We start from the raw sequence: 20,748 nt of genomic DNA on the forward strand, positions 1-20,748 counted from the left end.
CTATCAATTACCTGATATAGTACCAGGTTTAACTAAAGCTTAGTAAACTTTTTGCTCTTTTGTGTATTTGTACCTCATTTCCCCCAACACTATGTGCTATGTGTGCATGTGTGTGTGTGTGTGTGTGTGTGTGTGTGTGTGTGTGCACATGCATTTTGTTTTCCTGGGAATTGAACCTAGGGGCACTCTGCTACTAAGCTACATCCCCAGCCCTTTTATTATTTATTTTGAGACAGAGCCTCACTAGTGTTGCTGAGGCTGGCCTGAAACTTGTAATCCTCCTGCCTCAGCCTCCTGACAGACTAGGATTATAGGTGTGTGCCACTGCACCCAGCTATATTTTTTCAGTGAGAATAGAGTTTTTTTTCTTTCATTTCTCACATGTCTCTTTAGAATACTAACAGTGTTTAGCATCTTTCATTTGATTATTTATTTATTTTAGGTCACTGGTCCTGTTCAGATCAGAGATCCCGCTGAGACAGCAGACGGAAGTAATATGGCATCTCCACCACTCCTGGATGCCAACCCCATGGAGAACCCAGCCCTATTTAATGATATCAAGATTGAGCCCCCAGAAGAACTTCTAGCTAATGATTTCAACCTGCCCCAGGTGGAACCAGTTGACCTCTCCTTTCACAAACCCAAGGCTCCTCTCCAGCCTGCTAGCATGTTGCAAGCTCCAATACGTCCTCCCAAGCCACTGTCTGCTCCCCAGGGCCTTGTGGTGTCCACTTCAACATCTGAAACGAGCACTTCAGCAAACATCCCTACTATTCTGACTCCAGGCTCTATCTTGGCCTCCTCTCAGGGGACTGGTGGCCAGCAGATATTGCATGTGATTCACACCATCCCCTCAGTCAGTCTGCCAAATAAAATGGGAGGACTGAAAACCATACCAGTGGTGGTGCAGTCCCTGCCTATGGTGTATACCAGTTTGCCTACAGATGGGGGCCCTGCTGCCATTACAGTCCCACTCATTGGAGGAGATGGCAAAAATGCTGGATCAGGTGAGCATCAACATTTCCATTTTCCTGGGCCTCATCTTCCTCCATCTGTTCCCTTTTTGAGTCATTCTATCTCGTCTCTTCACCCCCTCCAATTATTCTTGCACAGTGCTTTAAGGGTAGTCTTTCATAAACACTGTTTTTACAATATCTCTTTAATGCTTAAGAATGCGTAATGAGTGGGGCATGGTGTCACATGCCTGTAATCCCAGCAGCTTGGGAGGCTGAGGCAGGAGATCATGAGTTCAAAACCAACCACAGCAAAAGTGAGGTGCTAAGCAACTCAGTGAGACCCCGTCTCTAAATAAAAATACAAAATAGGTCTTGGGTTGTGTCTCAGTGGTTGGGTGCCCCTGGGTTCAATCCCCAGTATCCACCCCCCCAAAAAAAAGAATGTATAATGAACCAGGTATGGTAGTGGACACCTATAATCCCAGTGACTTGGGAGGCTGAAGCGGGAGGATCGCACATTCAAGGCCAGCCTCAGCAACTTTGTGAGGCCCTAAGCTACTTAAAGGACTCTCTGGAAAAAAAAGGTGGGGGAACAAATTTTTGAGGACAAAATTTCTACTTCTACCATACTTAGCTAACTTATAGCTTCTGTATCTCCCAATACCATCCCTTTTCTCTTCCCTACAAGATATAGTATCTTTGAAATATTGCCATCTCTCCTGTATTTCATTGGGCATCTATCACCCTTTTACCTTTTTAATTATCTGAATTATAAATTCCTCAAGAATAATACTATCTTAGTGTGTGTGTGTGTGTGTGTGTGTATGTGTGTGCCTCTCAAGAGACCTTAACACAGTGTTACATAGTAGTCTTACAACATATAATTTGATGAAAAAACAAACAAATATTTGTCCAGAAGAGAAATCATATGCTATAATCTCCCTCCTTATTTAATTTTTAAATTAAGTTTAGAATTCATAAAGGTATAATTTAAGTCTCTTTCACCATTATTCCCTGGCAACCCTGTTCCCCTCCTATGGAGGTATATCTATTTTAGTTTGTAATCAGGAATGATCAAAGAAAATTATATGGCCTCAGAAGTGGTTCAAGATATTTAACTTCACCACATCTGTAGTATTACAATCAGTTTTGTGCATCGTGCCTTAGGAAAGACATTTACAAATTGGGAGGATAATCGGAAGAGAGAAATCAGGATGATAAGAGAATTCAAACCATGTCAATTGTAAAATGATAATCATTAGCATGAATTAAAAAGGCAAAAGGGGAAGAGTTGTGGATAGAAATTACTAGGAACCAGATTTCAGCTCATTATAATAAAGAATTTTCAAGGAATTCTCTTCCTTTGAAATTTAATATCCTGTGATCATTCCTTCACTAAATGTAGAGGTTAAAAACCAATACATAAAGCATCAAGTTTCTGAGACTCTGCAGTGCTTTTCTGGATAAAAATATTATTCTAGAATAGTGATTAATTGTGGTATTGATAAATATTCATAATCATCTTGTTTTTGAGATATATCAATTTCTGTATAAAAGAGAGGTGCTCAGAAAAAGGAAACAAACTTTCCCTGCATGAAAATTTTCTAAGAAAAGGCAATGAGAGCATCAAGGGATAGTTTGAAGGAGCTTTGAATTCTTCCTCACCCCCACTGAAAGTATTCATCAGTCCATCAGAGCCACTTTAAATAAACAAACTAAAATATAAAGGTGTACAATAGAGTTCCAAGCTTAAGGACATTAATTCAGTGGCCTCCAAAATGAGATGTTTAAAACTTAGGGGTGCACACAAAACAATTGGAGGGCAATAACAAATTACCAGAATTTATATCTTATTACCCTTTCATGTCACATTGTTTCATAATGTGAACAAACCTTTAAGACACCAGTACATTTATCTCATACATACAGAGACATGTACATATACCAAGATGTATGTTTAAAATGTTTTAGTGATTAATAAAGTATAAAGACACCTGCACTAGCCAAATACTTCCTCTCACCTTATACCCACCCTTAGATGGGTGTAAATTTTGAGGCTTTCATTGGATCTGGGAGTCTGCTGAGAACCTGACTGAGCTTTACTAAGAGTTTAAAACAGCAGCTGTTGAAAATAAGAATGTTCAAGGACTTCTCTCAACATTAGCAGAAAAGAAGAGTGCTAACGTGTGTCAAGCATCTACTGGGTGCTAGGTACATGTTTTATCTCACCTATTCATTTTCGTTTAGGAGCACAAAGGCCAAAGGAGATAATGGAACCACTAGAATAATCCTAGGAATTATTTTAGGACATCCAGGGAACCATTCAGAGAGTTCAATTCAAAAAACACATTGAACCTGACTTTTCAGCAGCTTTCCTGGAATCTGGAAATGGAGAAATGAATCATACCCAGATCCTATCCTAGAGAAATTCACATTCTGGTGGTACCAGAATAATTCTTACCACTCTTGTTTTAAAGGCATTTCTGTTTTTTGCTATGCTACAAATTATATATGTATATATATATTATCATCTTTCCACACAAATACACTTTTTTCAGCTCTCCTCTTTCTTTATTTCTCTATTTTTTTTGGGGGGGCGGGCATTACTGGGGATTGAACCAAAGGGCACTTAACCACTGAGTCACATCCCCAGCCCTTTTTTATATTTTATTTAAAAATAGGGTCTCACCGAGTTGCTTAAGCCTTGCCTTTGCTGAGGCTGGCTTTGAACTCACAGTCCCTCTCTGCCTCAGCCTCCCTAGCCACTGGGATTATAGGCATATGCCACCATGCCCAGCTTATTTCTCTGTTTTACTGACACTTCTCAATATTGGTCAAACTGGGAATCCTGAAAATGATTGCAGAGGTACATACATTCATTCTGGCTCATGCTATTCTTTTTCTTTGCTTTTAGTGAAAGTTGACCCCACCTCCATGTCTCCATTGGAGATTCCAAGTGACAGTGAAGAGAGTGCAATTGAGAGTGGATCCTCAGCCTTACAGAGTCTGCAGGGACTCCAGCAAGAGTGAGTACTTTTGTCTTTACTTCAAGTCTTTGTGTGTGTGTGTGTGTGTGTGTGTGTGTGTGTGTGTGTGCGCGTGTATGCATAGAGATGGACTTAATTATCAGACATAAGGTAAAAATTTGTCAATATATAGGCAAACAGCTTTCCCAGAGGAGGTATATGAGTTCATGTGCACACATGTGCATGCATATAAAGATTATGGTAGAGTTATGTTCTAATTGTAGATCATTAATTTTACCCTTGAAAAAAAATCTCCAAATTCCCCATAAATTCAGCTGTGTACTGTTTTTCTCTGTAAGTTTAAAACAACCTGACCTTCTAATGTTGAAACTAATTGGAAGTAGTTGACTTGTGTTTAGCAACCATGTTGTATGAAAAATGGCACTTATCAAAGTGAAATGTTTGCACTATTTGGGAACACAACCACCTGAGGAAATGTTACCACCTCCCATGCTTTTTCAGGGACCTGAATAGAATGGCCTAGTTGAAAGAATTGCTTGCATTATTCCAATTACTTCTTCACTTGTTGAGCTAACATGAAATTTACACAAATTAAAAACTGGTATGAGGTGGAACTACTTTAATAAAGTCTGTGTCTTTAGCTTTCACTTTAAAAGTCTTTCTTTGACCCTATCTCTTTTTCTTTGCTCAGACCAGCAACAATGGCCCAAATGCAGGGGGAAGAGTCACTTGACTTGAAGAGAAGACGGATTCACCAATGTGACTTTGCAGGATGCAGCAAAGTGTACACCAAAAGCTCTCACCTGAAAGCTCACCGCAGAATCCATACAGGTCTGCTTACCCCCAATTCACCCACAAAACACACACTCACACTTACACACACACACACACAGACATGCACACGAACATGAATCTTTGAGAGCTAAGAAGAAAAGGGAGTCTTGAAACAAAGGTGAATTCATTTATACTCGTGGCCACAGGCCCAACTCATGATTTTTACCCCTATGTCTTATTCATGCAGTAAGGCAACATTTATAAAACCAGCCTAGCAAAACATGAAACCTGGTGTCTTCTGAGTAGTAATCATTACTGGTGAGCACCCATGGATCTTTCTAACTGGGAAGCCATAACACTGAAGTAAAGATTTAAGGCAGCTAAGGCATTATTATCTCCTTTGCAACTGGGGTTCCAGAAGTTTTAATGAGCATGGAAAAGCACAGAAGAAACTTAAGCTTAGTGATACTGAAGAAAGCTTTTGGAGCTCAGCACCATCCACTAACCTATAATTTATCTTTGTTTACATTTTAAGAAAGATGCATGTAAATAATTAAAACAGACTGGGTGAGAATTGTGTCAAACTGAACTCATGCCTCATTTGAAGGAGAGCTGCCACCCTACTTCAACTGAGTATTAGAAAACCTCCTAAGTTTGAAAGAAAAGCAGAAAAACAAGGTTTTTTATTTGAAGTGTCTTAGTTTTGTTTTGTTTTGTTTTTGTTTTGGTACTGGGGAGTGAATCCAGGGATTCACACTGAGCCATATCCCCAGCCCTTTTTTGTATTTTATTTTGAGACAGGGTCTCACTGAGTTACCTAGGGCCTCGTTAAGTTGCTGAGGCTGGCTTTGAATTCATGATCCTCTTGCCTCAGCCTCCCAGGCCTCTGGGATTACAGGCTAGTGCCACTACGTTCAGTTAAAATGTCTTAGATTTTGAATGTTGACATCTAATTCAAAAATTTTTATTTTATAACACCAGCAATTCAAAGAAAACTGCCTAGAATCCAGACACAACATGTCAGTGATCAATGTGTGCACTTTGCTTTGGTGACTGCTCCCAGCAACCTCCAGCTCAGAATTGAGAATTGACACCTTCAACAAGGACGATGCCCTCCTTTCTTATAATTATCTGTTGTGTTGCATTTGCTGGTTTAGAGTTCATATAGAAGGTCTCAGAGCCCTAGTGACTATATCTTCAGATTGCATTGTTGAAACATTCCTATGACACTATTTTTATTTATTAATGTTTTCTTTGCTTCTTCAGCAGGTAGATACTAACTGTACTGACTATATATATGAAATTAAGTATTTAAATCTAAATTTTCAACATTAAAAAGCAGGATAGTTTATTGGACTTCAATGTACCCTTAGTCCAACTTTAAGAATTTCATTACTATGTGGACAATTTTGTTTCTTCTATACGCCCACTGACTTTCCCACTTCCCATTATATTATTTCAAAACGAATTCCAAACATGCAATTTCAGTCATGAATACTTCAGAATGTGTTTTTAACAAACCCTTAAAATAAGCACAATAACATTAGCATATAAAATTCCTTAATATCTAATTTCCCTAAATATCTAATAACTATTTTTAAAACATTCAAATCAATATCTAAACAAGGTCATTAATTGAATTTGGTTAATATTTCTCTTAGTTATCTTTCAATTCTTTAATTGTTCTTCCTTTTCTGTTTTATTTGTCGAAGAGCCCAGGTCACTAGTCCAACCCAGTTTTCCATGTTCTGAATTTTTTGGTTCCATCAATCATTTTAAAATATTCCTTGTCACCCATAATTCCTACAAGCTGATAACTATATCAGGAAGATTAATCAGATTTAAGTTCAGTTTTTGGCAACAATATTTCAAAGGGTGCTGTGTACTTTTTATTGCATGACATTTTGGCACACGCTACTTGGTTGTTTCTGTGTGATGTTAAGATTGATCAGTGTGGGTTTGGGTCTCTGACCTATATTTTCTAGAAAGTAATAAAGCTATAAAGCAGATCAGAAGGCAGTTGAATACATTCATATGAGAGGCAATGTGGTATGGTTTTAGCATACATATATCATCAATTTGTGTAGATAGTAGAATTCAGATGTTCTTTTCCAATTTCAATTTGTTCTTCTACACTCAAAAAGATATCAGACCACTTCAGTTCACATATTCCCCTCTAAACTTTTAAACTGCGCTCCTTGAAGGTATTGAGGCAAAAACAATAAACATGGGGTATAGAGTGCCTGAGATCTAAACTCCAACTGAGTCACTGTGTGATCTGATACAAGTCTTCCTTTCTCTTTGATCGAAGGTTTCCTCAGCTATAAAATGAAGGGGTTGAACTGGATGAGCCAATCTGACTATTTTGCCTGGAACCCTATGGCCTGAATGTCAGTGTGTCCTAGTGTTTTCTCTTCTAGAAGATCCCAGGAATTAACATGCAATCTTTGCCATGGATATATGATCTCAAGGGTAATCTTGAAGGCACATCTCAGAAGCAATTTAATTTGCCCTAACTGCTTAAGTCACAATAGGGTTAGTCATTTTGGAGAATGAGTTGGCAATTTGGTAATCCATCTCCTTCTCTGGACTATTGTAGTAGTACCCTAACTAGTCTTCCTGCCTTAATGCTTTTCTCACTACAATTCATTCTTCACACAGCAGTCAGAGGATTTTCATCTGTTTTTGTTCTATTTAGATTAAATGTAAATCAGTCATATAATTGCTTCTGCTTTTAAAATACTCCACTGATTTCCCATCATACTCTGAAAGAAATTCACTTTCCTTACAATATCCTAAAAGGCCCTGTGGAATGTGACCTCTGACTAGTTTCATCTCATGGCACTTCTTACCCTTCATATCTCAGTTTAAATGCCTCCTGCTCAAGAAAGTCTTCCCTAAGCAGTATCCCCTCCCAATTATCAATATAGGAATACCCTACTTAATTTCTTGGTAGGAAGGATTTTTAAGTTGAGGAATAATGTAATCAATCTGAGAAGGGGTCAACTGTACAAAAAAACTTGAGGAAAGAGTGTTCTTAGCTAGACGGAGTACAAACTCTGCAAGATGGGAATAAGCTTGCATTGTTCAAATAACCAACAGAAGTTCAGCACATCCAGAGCATACTGAGTGCGATGGTGAGTTGGGGAAGTATTGAGGTGCAAGAGTAGAAGGGAGAAGACCATTTAAGAGGCTAACGTAGCAATCCAAGCTAAGGATTAGGACAGTCTGATTAGGATGTCAGCAGTGGAGGTACAGAAAATGAGATATACCTGATGATTGAGGGAACTCTGATAACTCAGTTTCTTTGGGGCAACTAGGTAGATGGAGGTGCCAGTTAGAAAGATGCGTAGTTTGCCAACCATCACATGGCTAGTAAGTGGGAAAACTTCCTTGGAGTGAAAACTTACTAGGTGTCCTTTTCTCTTTGCTAGTATTCCACAGTTTTCTTGAGACTAAGGAAGCTGCAGAAATGCCTGATTCATTGCCCTCCAAAGATTACAATTCAGTCTTTAGTTAGAGTTCTGAATCTCCAGAGGGGAAAATATGACCTTTAAAATCTACACGTTTGGGCCACACTCCAGATCTGTTAAATTAGAACATTTGGGTGTGACCCAAGTGTCAGTAATTTTTAAAACTCCCCATGTTCAGTTAAGACTGAGCACTACTGACCTAAGGATTAATTTTACATGTAGAGAAACTGTAGTATAGAATGGAAAAAGCAATAGTGGAGAATAAAATTACCCTGGGTTGAATACCTCCAATTTTCCATTAAAAAGCTAACCACATAAAGCTGGGCACAATGGTACATGCCTATAATCCTAGTGACTTGGGAGGCTGAGGCAGAAGGATCACAAGCTCGAGGCCATCCTCAGCAACTTAGACCCTGTCTCAAAATTAAAAATAAAAAGAACTGTGGATGTAGCTCAGTAGTAGAGCACCTGTATTCAATCTCCAAAAAAAAAAAAAAAAAAAAAAGAAAGAAAGAGAGGGAGAGAGAGAGAGATTTCAGTTCATTGCTAGAATTCCTAGATAGTGATATCCCTGTTTTTGGTAAAAATTCTTTTAGAAGAAAACCAAGAAGCTCTTACTCATCCAGAAACCTTTCTAGCATGCAATGAAGCCCTCATCTTCTCTAAACTTATTCTCATACAAAGCAGGAAATACAGATATGAGTCCCATTAAACATACCTTCAAGTCCCATTTTTTAAAATCATAACATAACCCATTCACCCAGGCTCAAAATTTATTATTGATTTTTTTTTGTACCGAGAATTGAATCCAGGGTTACTTAAACACTGAGCCACATCCCCAGCCCTTTTTAATATTTTATTTAGAGACAAGGTCTTGCTAAATTGCTTAGGGACTAAATTGCTGAGGCTAGCTTTGAACTTGTAATCTCCTGCCTCAGCCTCCCAAGCTGCTGGGCTTACAGGTTTGTGTCACTGTACCTGGATTATCATTGATTCTTAATATTCTCCTATATACTTAGTTATTTTTCTCAAAGTTCTATTATTTATTGCTTATTGTGAATAGCTTCTTCATTGGGGGATATAAATACAATGGCCAAGAGCATTTATTGTGAAACTACAGTGTCATATTTGACATCTCTGTCTACTACTAATTGCCAAAAGTTATTTCATCTCTCTTTACCTGTTTCCTTATCTGGAAAAAGTAATAGTGTAAAACTCTTAGAATAATATCTGGCATATAGTAAACACTTGATAAATTTTAGCCATTATTAATATTCTTTTCTTCAGTCCCACTGCCACCCTCTTAGGTTTTTTCTTACATTCATTCTTGATTTCTCTATTTATTCAACAAATCTGATCACTTACTTTATGTGTCAGTAACCTCTTATTCATTACATATCATAGCTAGATAATTTTAATGTACAACTTTGACCAAATCTCTCTAAAGTTTAAAAAAAATCTTCAGTGTTACCCCAACATACACCCCATTGCCTTCATGAAGTGGTTTATCAAGAAGGAGGAGATAGTCGGAGCTCTCCTAGTGGAGAGGAATGTCATTGACATGGTTTAAAATTGGTGCATGGTGATAATAAAAGCAGACCAATTTTTAGTCTATTTTATTATTGTTTTAAAATCCTATATAGTCAATGCATCTTGATTATAACCTGTATGCAGTGCAGATTGCTCCCACAGCCTGCCTTCCTATGTTATATTACTGCTTTTTATACTTAAGCCCAAATTCTTTTTTAATCCAAGATTTTTGACCTGGTTTTTATAATAGGGATCATCTTATAGTACTTCTGTAAAGATGCCTCATGCTCCAGGATGGCTGACCTTATGTACCATTCATTGCACTGCCTTACCAGAGCTTGCACCCAACTGTTGGGTTGCTTTTTGCCTTCTTCACCACTCATATGAAACCTACCCTTACAGTGACTTAATACTAGACCAGAGGTTATTATATCTAGCCTTGAAACTTATATCACATTATCTTTGTCACATTGTATGTAAGCTTTATAATTTTGAATTTGTTTTCCCTATATGTTTTGTTCATCAATTCACATAATAAGTTGATGGAGGTTTTTGGGTTGTGTCCTATGAAGTTAGCTCAAACAGAATCTTGTTCAATGATAATAAAAGGTAATTACTTTTGAAATAGTAAGATTCCTATACTATGTGTATTCTAGCAATGATCCCAGTTGCCACAGGGTGTCACTGCTTTACAAGTTAAATTTTCTTCATTTGGATTTAATTAAAATAGGAATTCTCAGGAGAAATTCTTGAGAGATCACAAAAATATGTATAGGTAACAATAAGACTGTTTGGAGTTGTGGGGATGTACGAAATCATATAGAACAAAAAGTGAAAATCACATTTACATACTCTGCATACTCTGAAATCTCATTCTCTTTCCTGCTCTTAATACTTGTGTATAGCTTTCCACATATTTTCCTTTTGTCTAGTGTTTGTGTGTGTGTGTATGTGTGTGTGTGGTCATTCAGTAGCTTTTTCTTTTCATTTGATAACATTACATTGATCATCTTTTGGTCTCAATACATCTAGCTCTATTTCATTTTTCTTACTTGCTAATACAATTCTGAATATTGAAATGATCAGTAATGAACAACTTCAGTCATCAAAATGATTGCCTGTTTAGAGTCCAAACCTGTGAGTCAGGATGGATGTCATTCTGTTGTCCATTATCTGAAAACTATAAAGTTAGTTAGTGAACACTTGGGAGGGCTAGTGGATGGTAAGCAGTAAACTGAAAAACAGTATGTGCATACCAGATTGGCACCAAAAGTTAAAGTAGCAAAAAGGCAGATACCCTGGAAAATTTATAAGGATGAATGGAAGAGAAGGAGAAATATTGAAAAACAGAATTTTAAAACAATGTGTCTATATTATCACTTGTTTCTGATTATAAAATAATATATGCTCATTGTAGCAGATAGGACAGAGAGACATATTCAGAAGAAAGCAAGTATTACCATAATCACATGACCCAGATTTTACCATAATGAGTATATATTTGTGCTCACATAGCTCCTTCACTTTTTTATTTTAAAGTTTTTATAAGATACTTTATGATTTTAAAGCACTCAGACAGTACAGAAAAATATTATTTAAAAAGGAAAAATCCTATTCCTACCAGTCCTCATTCTCAGTGTTAAAAATTTCTCTAATAACTTACATTTAAGTGTATTGGTGTTGGTATTGCCTTTATTCTGAGTATACAAATGTGTATGTAGTGTGTGACCTATACATATAATGGGGACATACTATGTTAATGTTTTTATACTTCTTTTTTTCATTTGGCTTTCTATCATGAGAATATTACATATATAACCTAAATGCAACCAGAGGACTCTAAACATAGAGATATTTCAAGAAGTTTTACCTGAGCCCTCTCCCACTACTACTTCATGCACTTGAATTTCTAATCCTACATAAAAGAAGGTCTGTAGCTTTAGCTGAGTACCGTTTCTACTGAGTCACACATTCTTCTTGAGTATGGCTCTATTTTAGACTGTTCAGTGGGAGGTATTCAAGGAGACGTGGTTACTATCATGTAGTAGTATGTAAAGTATCAATAAAGATCTGGGTTTGGATCCCAGTTTTATTATTTACTAGCTAATATTAAAAGGAAAAGTTCTGAACAACACTGTAAGAATTTTTTGCTTCCATTTAGGGATGAGATAACAGATTCAATCAGAGAATGGTGATTTTTTTTTAAGATCACACAGCTAGTATGGTAGAGCCAGGATTCAAAAAAGGGCCTCCTTGAGTCAGAGTCTATGTCTTTTCCACCCTACCATCTTGACCTTGTTTTAGAACTTCTGTAAATAACAATATGTTGTATTGTTGAAAATTGATGACTGTAAATTTTAAGGGTTCTCACCACAAAAAAAAAGTATGTGAGATAGTGCAATCAGCCAATCCACAATCTATACACATTTTGAAACCTCATGTTGTGTGTAATAAGTATAGGTATTTGTCTAATTAATTAATAAGGTGAACCAGAGCATGCCTTCAAAGTGATTGCCTTGCTTTTTGACTAAAGCTTTGATTAAAAAAAATTATTATCTTTCTAGGAACCAAGCATCTCTCTGATTCCCATTGTTTTGGCACATTTCTTTTTTAGGAGAGAAGCCTTATAAATGCACCTGGGATGGCTGCTCCTGGAAATTTGCTCGCTCAGATGAGCTCACCCGCCATTTCCGGAAGCACACAGGCATCAAGCCCTTCAGGTGTACAGACTGCAACAGAAGCTTTTCTCGCTCTGACCACCTGTCCCTGCACCGCCGGCGCCATGATACCATGTGAACTCCTTAGGCTACACTAGAGGAGCTGCACTGGTTTCTTTCCTGTGTGTATGCTGAGGTCAAGACCATATCTTCCTCTTTGACTTCAACTTGCCTCTGTGATGGGGTTGGAGGATCCTACTGAGCCAGGTTGAGGAGACTGGAGAGAAAAATAGCTGGTCTCCCATAGGGCTCTTCATATTCCACTTTCACCTCTCCACTGTCCAGACTTCAGTTTTTTCAACCTCCGCATGGGTTGAATTCCAGTGCGGCACCCATGGCTGCCCCTGCCCCAATACCCCTTCCCTGAAATAGACATTTTTCCTACAATAACAGAACAGGAATCAAACTCAAGGCTGTGAACAAACATACGCTGCTTTTCCCTCTATTTTTTCTCTTGTTTTCTATAACTTTTATCCATATCCATATATATATATATATATGCATATATATGTGTGTGTATGTGTATACATATACACACACATATATATTTTTAATCAGTACTTAAAGGCATTTGGTGGTGTCCTAAAATGACTTTTCTCAAGTACCTAGATGGGGGAGCATAAGAATGTAGTGGATTGGTAAGATTTACAGGAATTTTGGTCCTAAGTATAGGGCACATTCTCAGTAAATAAGGTGAATCTCACACCAAAAGTAAAAGTTTTATAAATCCAATTCAATTTCTTCTTACAGTTTGGTTTTCAGAGAGTCCTGGTGCTTCTTAAGTCCATCAAAAGGAATGAAGAGATCTTCTTGTCCTTTCCTCTTTTTCCTCCTGCTCCTTTAAGATTCAAGATTTTGTGGCACAGTTATATTCTTTGTTAGGTTAAATTTGGACAAATATTCAAAGCACACAAAGACAGGTCAGTAGGGAGAAAGGTGTTCCAGGAAAATATGTTGGGCAGTGACAGGAACAAGAAGTCCTGGGACAATCCTGAAAACAAATAGAAGGTGACTTTAATTTGGAAAGAATATTAAAAGTGCTGTCAATCACAAACCTCATTCAAATGCCAGCCTGTTGAGACAGTGTCTTGAGGGGCTTCACTGTACTGTTTATTCTTTTGTTTACATAAAGCAACTATTCAGTATAATACATGATGAGAAATCACACTGAGGCCATGTTATACAGAGGTGAGGGGTTGGAAGAAAGGAATTGTGTTTACTTCATGGCATTATTGACATTCATTCCTGTGTTTTGAATGGAATATAAGGGGCTTTTGTGAAAACTAACATACAAAAAGCAATTTGACGTTTTATGACTGCATGACCATCTAAGCCATTTCTTTTGGCCCATTACAGCAGGTTGCAAAATTCACATTTGGTTGCCCAATCAGACTGTTTCATGATATTCTCTGGGGCATGAAACCCCCTGTTCCTGGCCCTGGACCTCAAATCTACCTCCACATAGCATATTTCCTCTCCCAGAATGAGGGGAAGAGGGCTTTGTATCAATTGAATTGGTCTCAGCCTCTCTCCTAAAGGTTATCTTCATTTTGAACCCTTTTTCCTTGGCAGATATTCAACCAGTCCCTGTCTGAATACTTTAGGTTACTACCTCCTGAGGCTGTTCATACTAAGTCAGATTTCTAGCATCAAGAAGGGATCCTTTTAGCTATCCAGTCCTACCCATCCCTCGTATTTTACAGATAAGACAAATACGGGTCAGATTTTTTTCTCCAGATGTTTCCTTGAGGCCTTATAGACCTGCACACTCATTCTCCCAGGGATCACATTATTAAACCAAATTAAAGACAGTTTTATGTGGTTGGTTGCAATATTCGTCCAATTTTATATGTTATACTTCAAAAAATATTTACACCACTCCAAAATAATTTATAGTTGATGACATAGTAAGTAAAATGTGCTTGTGGTCCTTGCCATATAACATTAGGCTCACAGTTTTTCTATTGTAGCACTTTTATAATATCTAGATTTTATTTACCTCATTTCAACTTGCAATGTCTTTCTAGACCATAAACTCTCCATAAATTTAAGACTGCTTGTATTTTTCAAAATGACATGTAGGTTTTTACTATTATCATTCTTATTTTGATATGGGCTTTTTCCTGACTTTTGGTGTGCAAGTTCCAAACTGTATATTAATTACTAAAGCACTAGGAAATATCTAGAGCCATTCTGTTCATGGAGACATCTATGTAGCTGTAAAACAGGTTGGCAGAGGTAGATTACCATCATACATAGATTTAAGCTTAGGATTGAGTAGTTGGTACAGTATTTCACAGTAGAGCCCAAGGGCATACTCATTTTCTCCACAGTTTGGATCCTAGGATTCCTTTTCCAGAGTTCAGACCTGACCTGTACCCTTTAGACCTCAGGATCATTTGCATTGGGACATTTGGTTTATTTCTAAATAAAGTCTATCAAACATAGGATGATCAAATTAGGATCCCAAATATTGGTGTCCCTGACATCCCTGAGACTATTCTAAAATTTTTCTGAAAGTAATGAGAGATTTTGTTAATTGTCTTTACTCAAGAAGCAAATTTAACCCTATTCTCATTGCTCTTTCTTCTCAAAAAAATGGAATAAAATATTTCCAATTACATAAACTTTAAGAAATGTGTCAAGATTCATGAAAGGAATTTTCATAGAGTACATGTGTTCAAATACACTACACAACAGAGTCACTGCACCAAAAGCTCATAAAACTTTGCTACATAGACAGTGAGGTAGAAAGGAACTAAAATGTATCTCTCTTGGGTAGTATTTGGGGTTTAATTAAATTTGATGTGCTTATACCAGCTAAGCACTGTTAGTGTGACAGTTACCTAGGACATGGAAATAACTTTATCTGATAGTTGGATAATATCCTGGAATTTGTTACAGTGGAATTCCTCCATCTGTATAAGATTGGCAGGTAAACATAACTTTTGATAATTATGATTATAAAATTTAGGGAAAAGTATGAGGAATATGAACTGGTTGGACAGATTAGGTGAAGTGGGTTATAGGTAGAAACTTTTTTAAAATAAATTTTCCATTTTGGAACATTCTCAGATTTATAGAAAAGTTGTGAAAATAGAGTTCCCTATACTACACATCTAATTTCCTCAGTTACTAATATCTTGCATTAGTATTGTACATTTGCTACAATTAATGAAAAAATTACATTAATATTAACTAAAGTTTATACTATATTTGGATTTCCTTCGTTTTTAACTAATATTCTCTTTCTGTTTCAGCATCCCATTCAAAATACCATGTTACATTTAATAATCATATCTCCTTAGGTTTCCTCTTGGTTGCGACAGTTTCTCAGATTTACCCTTCAAGGTCATTTTTAGTGTGCTTGGCAATTTTGAAGAGTATGTTCTTCAATTGGGATTTATTTGATGTTTTTCTCCTGAAGAGATGGGGATAATGCATTTTAAGAGGAAGATCACAAAGGCGAAGTGCTATTTTCATCACATGATATTTACATGACTTATGACTCTTAACCTTGATGAACTGGCTGAGATTGTATTTATCAGGTTTCTCCCATATACTTTTTCCTCCCTTCCGTACTTTACTCTTTGAAAGGAAGTCACTATGTGTAGCCCATACTTACAGAGTGGTGAGTTATGTACCACATCCTTTAGAACAAGTATCTACATAAATTATTTAGAATTCTTTTGCATGGGTGATTTGTCTCTTCATTTATTTATTTATACAATCATTTATTTATATCAGCATGGTCTTGGATATTTATCTTATACTTTTACATAATAATCCAATGCTAGTTTATTTATTTTGTAACTCAAATTGTTCTGACTTTGGCCATTGGGAGGTCTTTTGGGTTGACTCCCAAGTCCTTTTGACATATGCCCATCACTTTTTAAGAATGTCCTTACTTTCTGGCACTGCAAAATATTCCAGTCTCATTATTTTGTATATTTTTAGGTCCACTCCTGTAATCAGCCATTTCATCAAGGAATCCTGGTTCCTTTTACTATCCAATTGTATTAGAAACCCAGATCTGGGCATTAGGTATGCTTGCTGCTACTAGGGTATTGTTGCTTCGAGGCCTTCTCAGCTGACAGAGCAAGGAAATATATGTGTGTATACTATCCTATGTATATACACATCTATAAATATTTCTGGATGTAATTATCCTTATCTGTTTAGCTCTATCTAAGTTGATATTGATGTCTGCAACCCTAATCCATTATTATATGAATTAATCTAGCTTTTTTCCCTTACTTATCTGTAGCCTCTCATTCTAACGGTGAAAAACATGGCTCCCAACTTATGCCCTCTATTTACTTAATTGTTCAATTTCAGTATATACACATATAACATTATCTGAATTCTTAACCTAGACACCCATGGGAAACACCATTATCAACTAGAACCCAGTGCTTATATACATAATAGTAACATTTTCAGCATTCCAACAATTCTTTGAAACAAAGTAGTGTGCAACATTCTGAAATTAGAGATTTCTGTGATCAGAGTTCTAAGAATCTGGAGTCTCTCCTGTCCCCAGAAAGTTTTCTAATGTACTTTGGTAAAAGAAATTCCATTGGGAATTGACCTAACCTTGAATAAACCAAGGGAATTTAATGATCTTTCATAGTATGCTAATTCCTGCATGAGGTACTATAGAGAGATGGACACAAAAGAAACTGGGTGGGCCCAATTTAAAGAAACCACACTATCTTTTCTCATAGCTAAATATGGCTCTCTGACAATGAGGTGCTACCCTAAGTTGCCTCTCCATATTTTTCCCACTCTCTTACATGGTTGACCTTAGGCAAGTGACATCACCTCTGTGCCTCAGTTAACCCATCTGCAAAATGGGAATCCAAGTATCTACCTCACAGGAATGTTGTGAGGCTTCTCCTTAATAGATGTTGGCAAAAATGACGAGATATCTCTAAATGAACAACTCAGTATTATAAGCATTACTATAATGATAATTATCGTACCCTATATTTACCCTATGAAAAGATCTTCTAGGTGATAAAGAGCTAAATTTGATCCAGTAAGAAAGATAATTGAAGAGTAACCACTAGAAGCAATATTATTTCTTGTTCTCACTGTCCCTATATTTTCTTGGTTACTAACTATAGGATTATCAATTGTTTCTAGACTTGAAACATAATAGATATAATAGGTATATTCCATTATTTCAAAGCTATATTTTCCCCCTTTCTTATTCTGCCTGGACTGTATTACATGTCACCCTGTCAGAAGCACAAAGGCAGTTTCTCAAAGCCTTTCCCTCAGTCTTTGGTCAGTTCATTTTCACTAATTACATTTTTCTCTTTCTCCACTTACTGTATTCTATAAACAGTAAAGGTAGGAGGGATGTGGGGTGGGGTGTTTGGGGCGGGAATGGGATGGGAAAGGATGAAATTCATATCAGTCGCAGGATATTTCTGTGTTTTTCAAACACTGGTTTCACTTTCCATGGTGGGCTGGGGTCAGGGGAAGAGATACTATTTTGTTAACTGTTAAGCTCTCCTTCCCTTCTATAGATGTTTCCTAGGGTCAGTACAAGTAGCTTTGTTGGACATTACTTTATGACTATGTTGTATGCAGTGCTGTTTTCATTGTATTCCTGAAAAAAAAAAGATGAAGAGAGTCCCTAGTGGTGTTTATCCCTGTTTTTTGACAGGAAGTCACAGCTGGAGAGCAGTGCCAGAAATGGACTCACATTTGTGTTGGGGAAAGGAGCCTGCAGTGAAGGGATTGATTGAATTTTTGTCATTGTTAGCTTGTTTAGAGAAATTATAAGACAATATATTAAACTTTAACTCTTTATGTTTTTGCCTCTTTTAGTGCTTTAGAGCAGCATCCTATTTTTCCTGTATTTTATACTAGTTCCTGCTCCTGAAGCATGGCTTTGAGCAATCTCTCATGTAAAATCTGTCATGCACCTCAAGATCCTCAAGAATTGCTTCAGTTAGCATGGCCACTTAGAGGTTACTCTGTTCTACCTTAATGGGACTCTCCAGTTGTGACATCCAGGCAGGGTGTGTGCTTGGGTACTAAGCAATCTTGCTCAGTTCTATTGTACTTTTTTTATTAATAAAAATATTTTAAACTTCAGCAACCATGGCTAGTATCTTGAATTTGTCTCCAAATTGTGTTTCTTCAACATGGGATGAGTAAATTATTTTATTTCCCTCTAGTTGAGTAAAGTTCTGATGAAATTACTATTTAGTAGCATGGGGCAACAAAGGAATTCCAACAGGCTCTAACACAATAATCTGCTTAAGCCTATGAGGCGCTACACATTCTTGGTAATATATTCATCCACGTCCATGAATGGGGCTCCATGAAGACTATGCTTTTTTTGGCATAATTTCTGTATAGGATCCCACAAGAGTTTGTGGAATATAGGGATATGGGCTCAGTTGATTAGATTTCTCTACCCAGCCCTGTTCTCACCATTTTATTTTTTCCTAGGAAGTAAAGAGGGATAGGAAAATATTGGGAAAACTTAAACTCTAAAGATAGCGTTAATACAACTATCAGCTCTGAGTAGGGATGTGGGAAATTGGCTCATTGGAAGCTTTTGTCTACCTTAATGGAAACACTGGGAGAAAAGAAAGGTGAATTCTGTGAAGGAGATGGAGGTCAAACACTGGAAGGACAAATTGAAAAGTAATGGTTCCCAGGGTTGCCAGAATGGGATTTTCACTACAAATGATAAAAATAATGAATGTCAGATTTTGTGGATTTCTCAGAAATATTTCTTTTGTGAAAATAAAAGGAAAATTATGATGAAAGCAACATTAAAAGGACTTTCTAAAATGGAGTTGGGAGGCCATTAAGAAAGCAAGACATATGCACAATTTAAACTGCTGCCTAGGAACATGAGCCTTGGTCTCTTCCCTACTTTGACCATAGGCATCGAGAATGACTAGAACTGAACAATTATGTTGTACCCAGTGGCACAAGATATGTATCAAAAGGTTATCAGACTATTATTTTATGGACATCTCCATTCTGTGTGTAAATTATCTTCTAACAGTCATGTAGCTCCTGTTCCTTCTCAACATCCAATAGTACATATAAGCTCCCACTTTTACTGCTTTCCTTGGAACTCTGACTCAGAGCTATGTGATATTTGTCTCCCAAGTTTCAATTTCTGAGATTAAATAAAGTCTTTTTACTTTCACAGTTTCTGAGTTTGGGTTGATTGTCATTACATTGTGTCAGGAGTGAGATCAAAAGTGACTCATCTCTACCTCCAGTACTGCCAGACATGAGTAAAGGTACCTACAGAAGCCCTTTTGTGCTTTACCATCTCCCTGGCAGCTTCTGGTCATAGGAGTAAGTGGTTTCAGTTTCAGTCATAGGGGTAAGTTATTTCAGATTCTGAACCTCCCATTTCTTTGGTTGAGGTTCCAAAACTTTATGTGGGTAGTCTTTGTTGTTGGATGCCTGGGAGGGAAATCCTTTATTTAGGTGTTTAGAAACAACATTTTCTATTTGAATGGGTATTCAAATTTTTAGGGAAGGCAAATAAAGCATGTATCTACAGCTAAATGAGTAACAATAGCATAAACCTACATGTATTCACTAGGATTGAGAAAAAGACATTTATTATTCAGACCTCCAGAAGCATCTAGGTACCACTCCCTCATTAAAGGTAACCACTATATTATTTTCAGTGATGATAATCTCCTTCCATTATTTTAAAAATGTATCTTTCCAGCTGATGAATACAAACCTAAATAATAGTTTAGCCTGTTTTTGAACTTTAAATAAGTGGAATGTTGTTTTATGATTTATTGTGCCTTGATTCTTTTACTCAGAGTTATTCCTGTGAGATTCAATCATGTAGAAATGTGTTAATGTAGTACTTTTGTTTTTATTGCTGTAAGATATTCCATTATATAAATAAATGTATTTATCCCTCTAAGCTTTGAAGTTCCCTTACAGTGCTTCAGATTTAGAGGTAATGATGCTTAGAGAAACAAAACTAAAATGAATGTTTTTAAACATCTCTTGGTGTACATGTGTAAAATTTTCTTTAAAGAAAATATCTAGTGGCATAATTGTACATGCCCAGAGCATTTGCTTTTTTTTTTTTTTCTTTTTATTGTAAACAAATGGGATACATGTTGTTTCTCTATCTGTACATGGCGTAAAGGCATACCATTTGTGTAATCATAAATTTACATAGGGTAATGTTGTTTGATTCATTCTGCCATTTTTTCCCTTCCCCCCCTCCCCTCCCACCCTTCCCCTCCATCTATACAGTCCTTCCTTCCTCCATTCCTGCCCCCCTCCCTAAACC

At 36.9% G+C, this 20,748-nt stretch overlaps 1 protein-coding gene across 6 annotated transcripts in view; it reads left to right on the forward strand.

The window, feature by feature from the left end:
• Positions 1 to 18,111, forward strand: part of Klf8 (KLF transcription factor 8) — a 270,827-nt gene extending 252,716 nt beyond the window's left edge. For all 6 annotated transcript variants that reach the window (XM_047536809.1, XM_047536807.1, XM_047536810.1 and 3 more), the window contains 4 exons: positions 443 to 1,007; positions 3,871 to 3,982; positions 4,635 to 4,774; positions 12,335 to 18,111. In XM_047536809.1, coding sequence (XP_047392765.1) covers positions 443 to 1,007; positions 3,871 to 3,982; positions 4,635 to 4,774; positions 12,335 to 12,516 — 999 coding nt within the window. In that variant the 3' untranslated portion in view covers positions 12,517 to 18,111. The remainder of the gene's footprint in view (positions 1 to 442; positions 1,008 to 3,870; positions 3,983 to 4,634; positions 4,775 to 12,334) is intronic.
• Positions 18,112 to 20,748: the final 2,637 nt, after the last annotated feature.

This window comes from Sciurus carolinensis, chromosome X, assembly GCF_902686445.1.
Source record: "Sciurus carolinensis chromosome X, mSciCar1.2, whole genome shotgun sequence".
In the NCBI taxonomy this organism is placed as follows: Eukaryota; Metazoa; Chordata; class Mammalia; order Rodentia; family Sciuridae; genus Sciurus; species Sciurus carolinensis.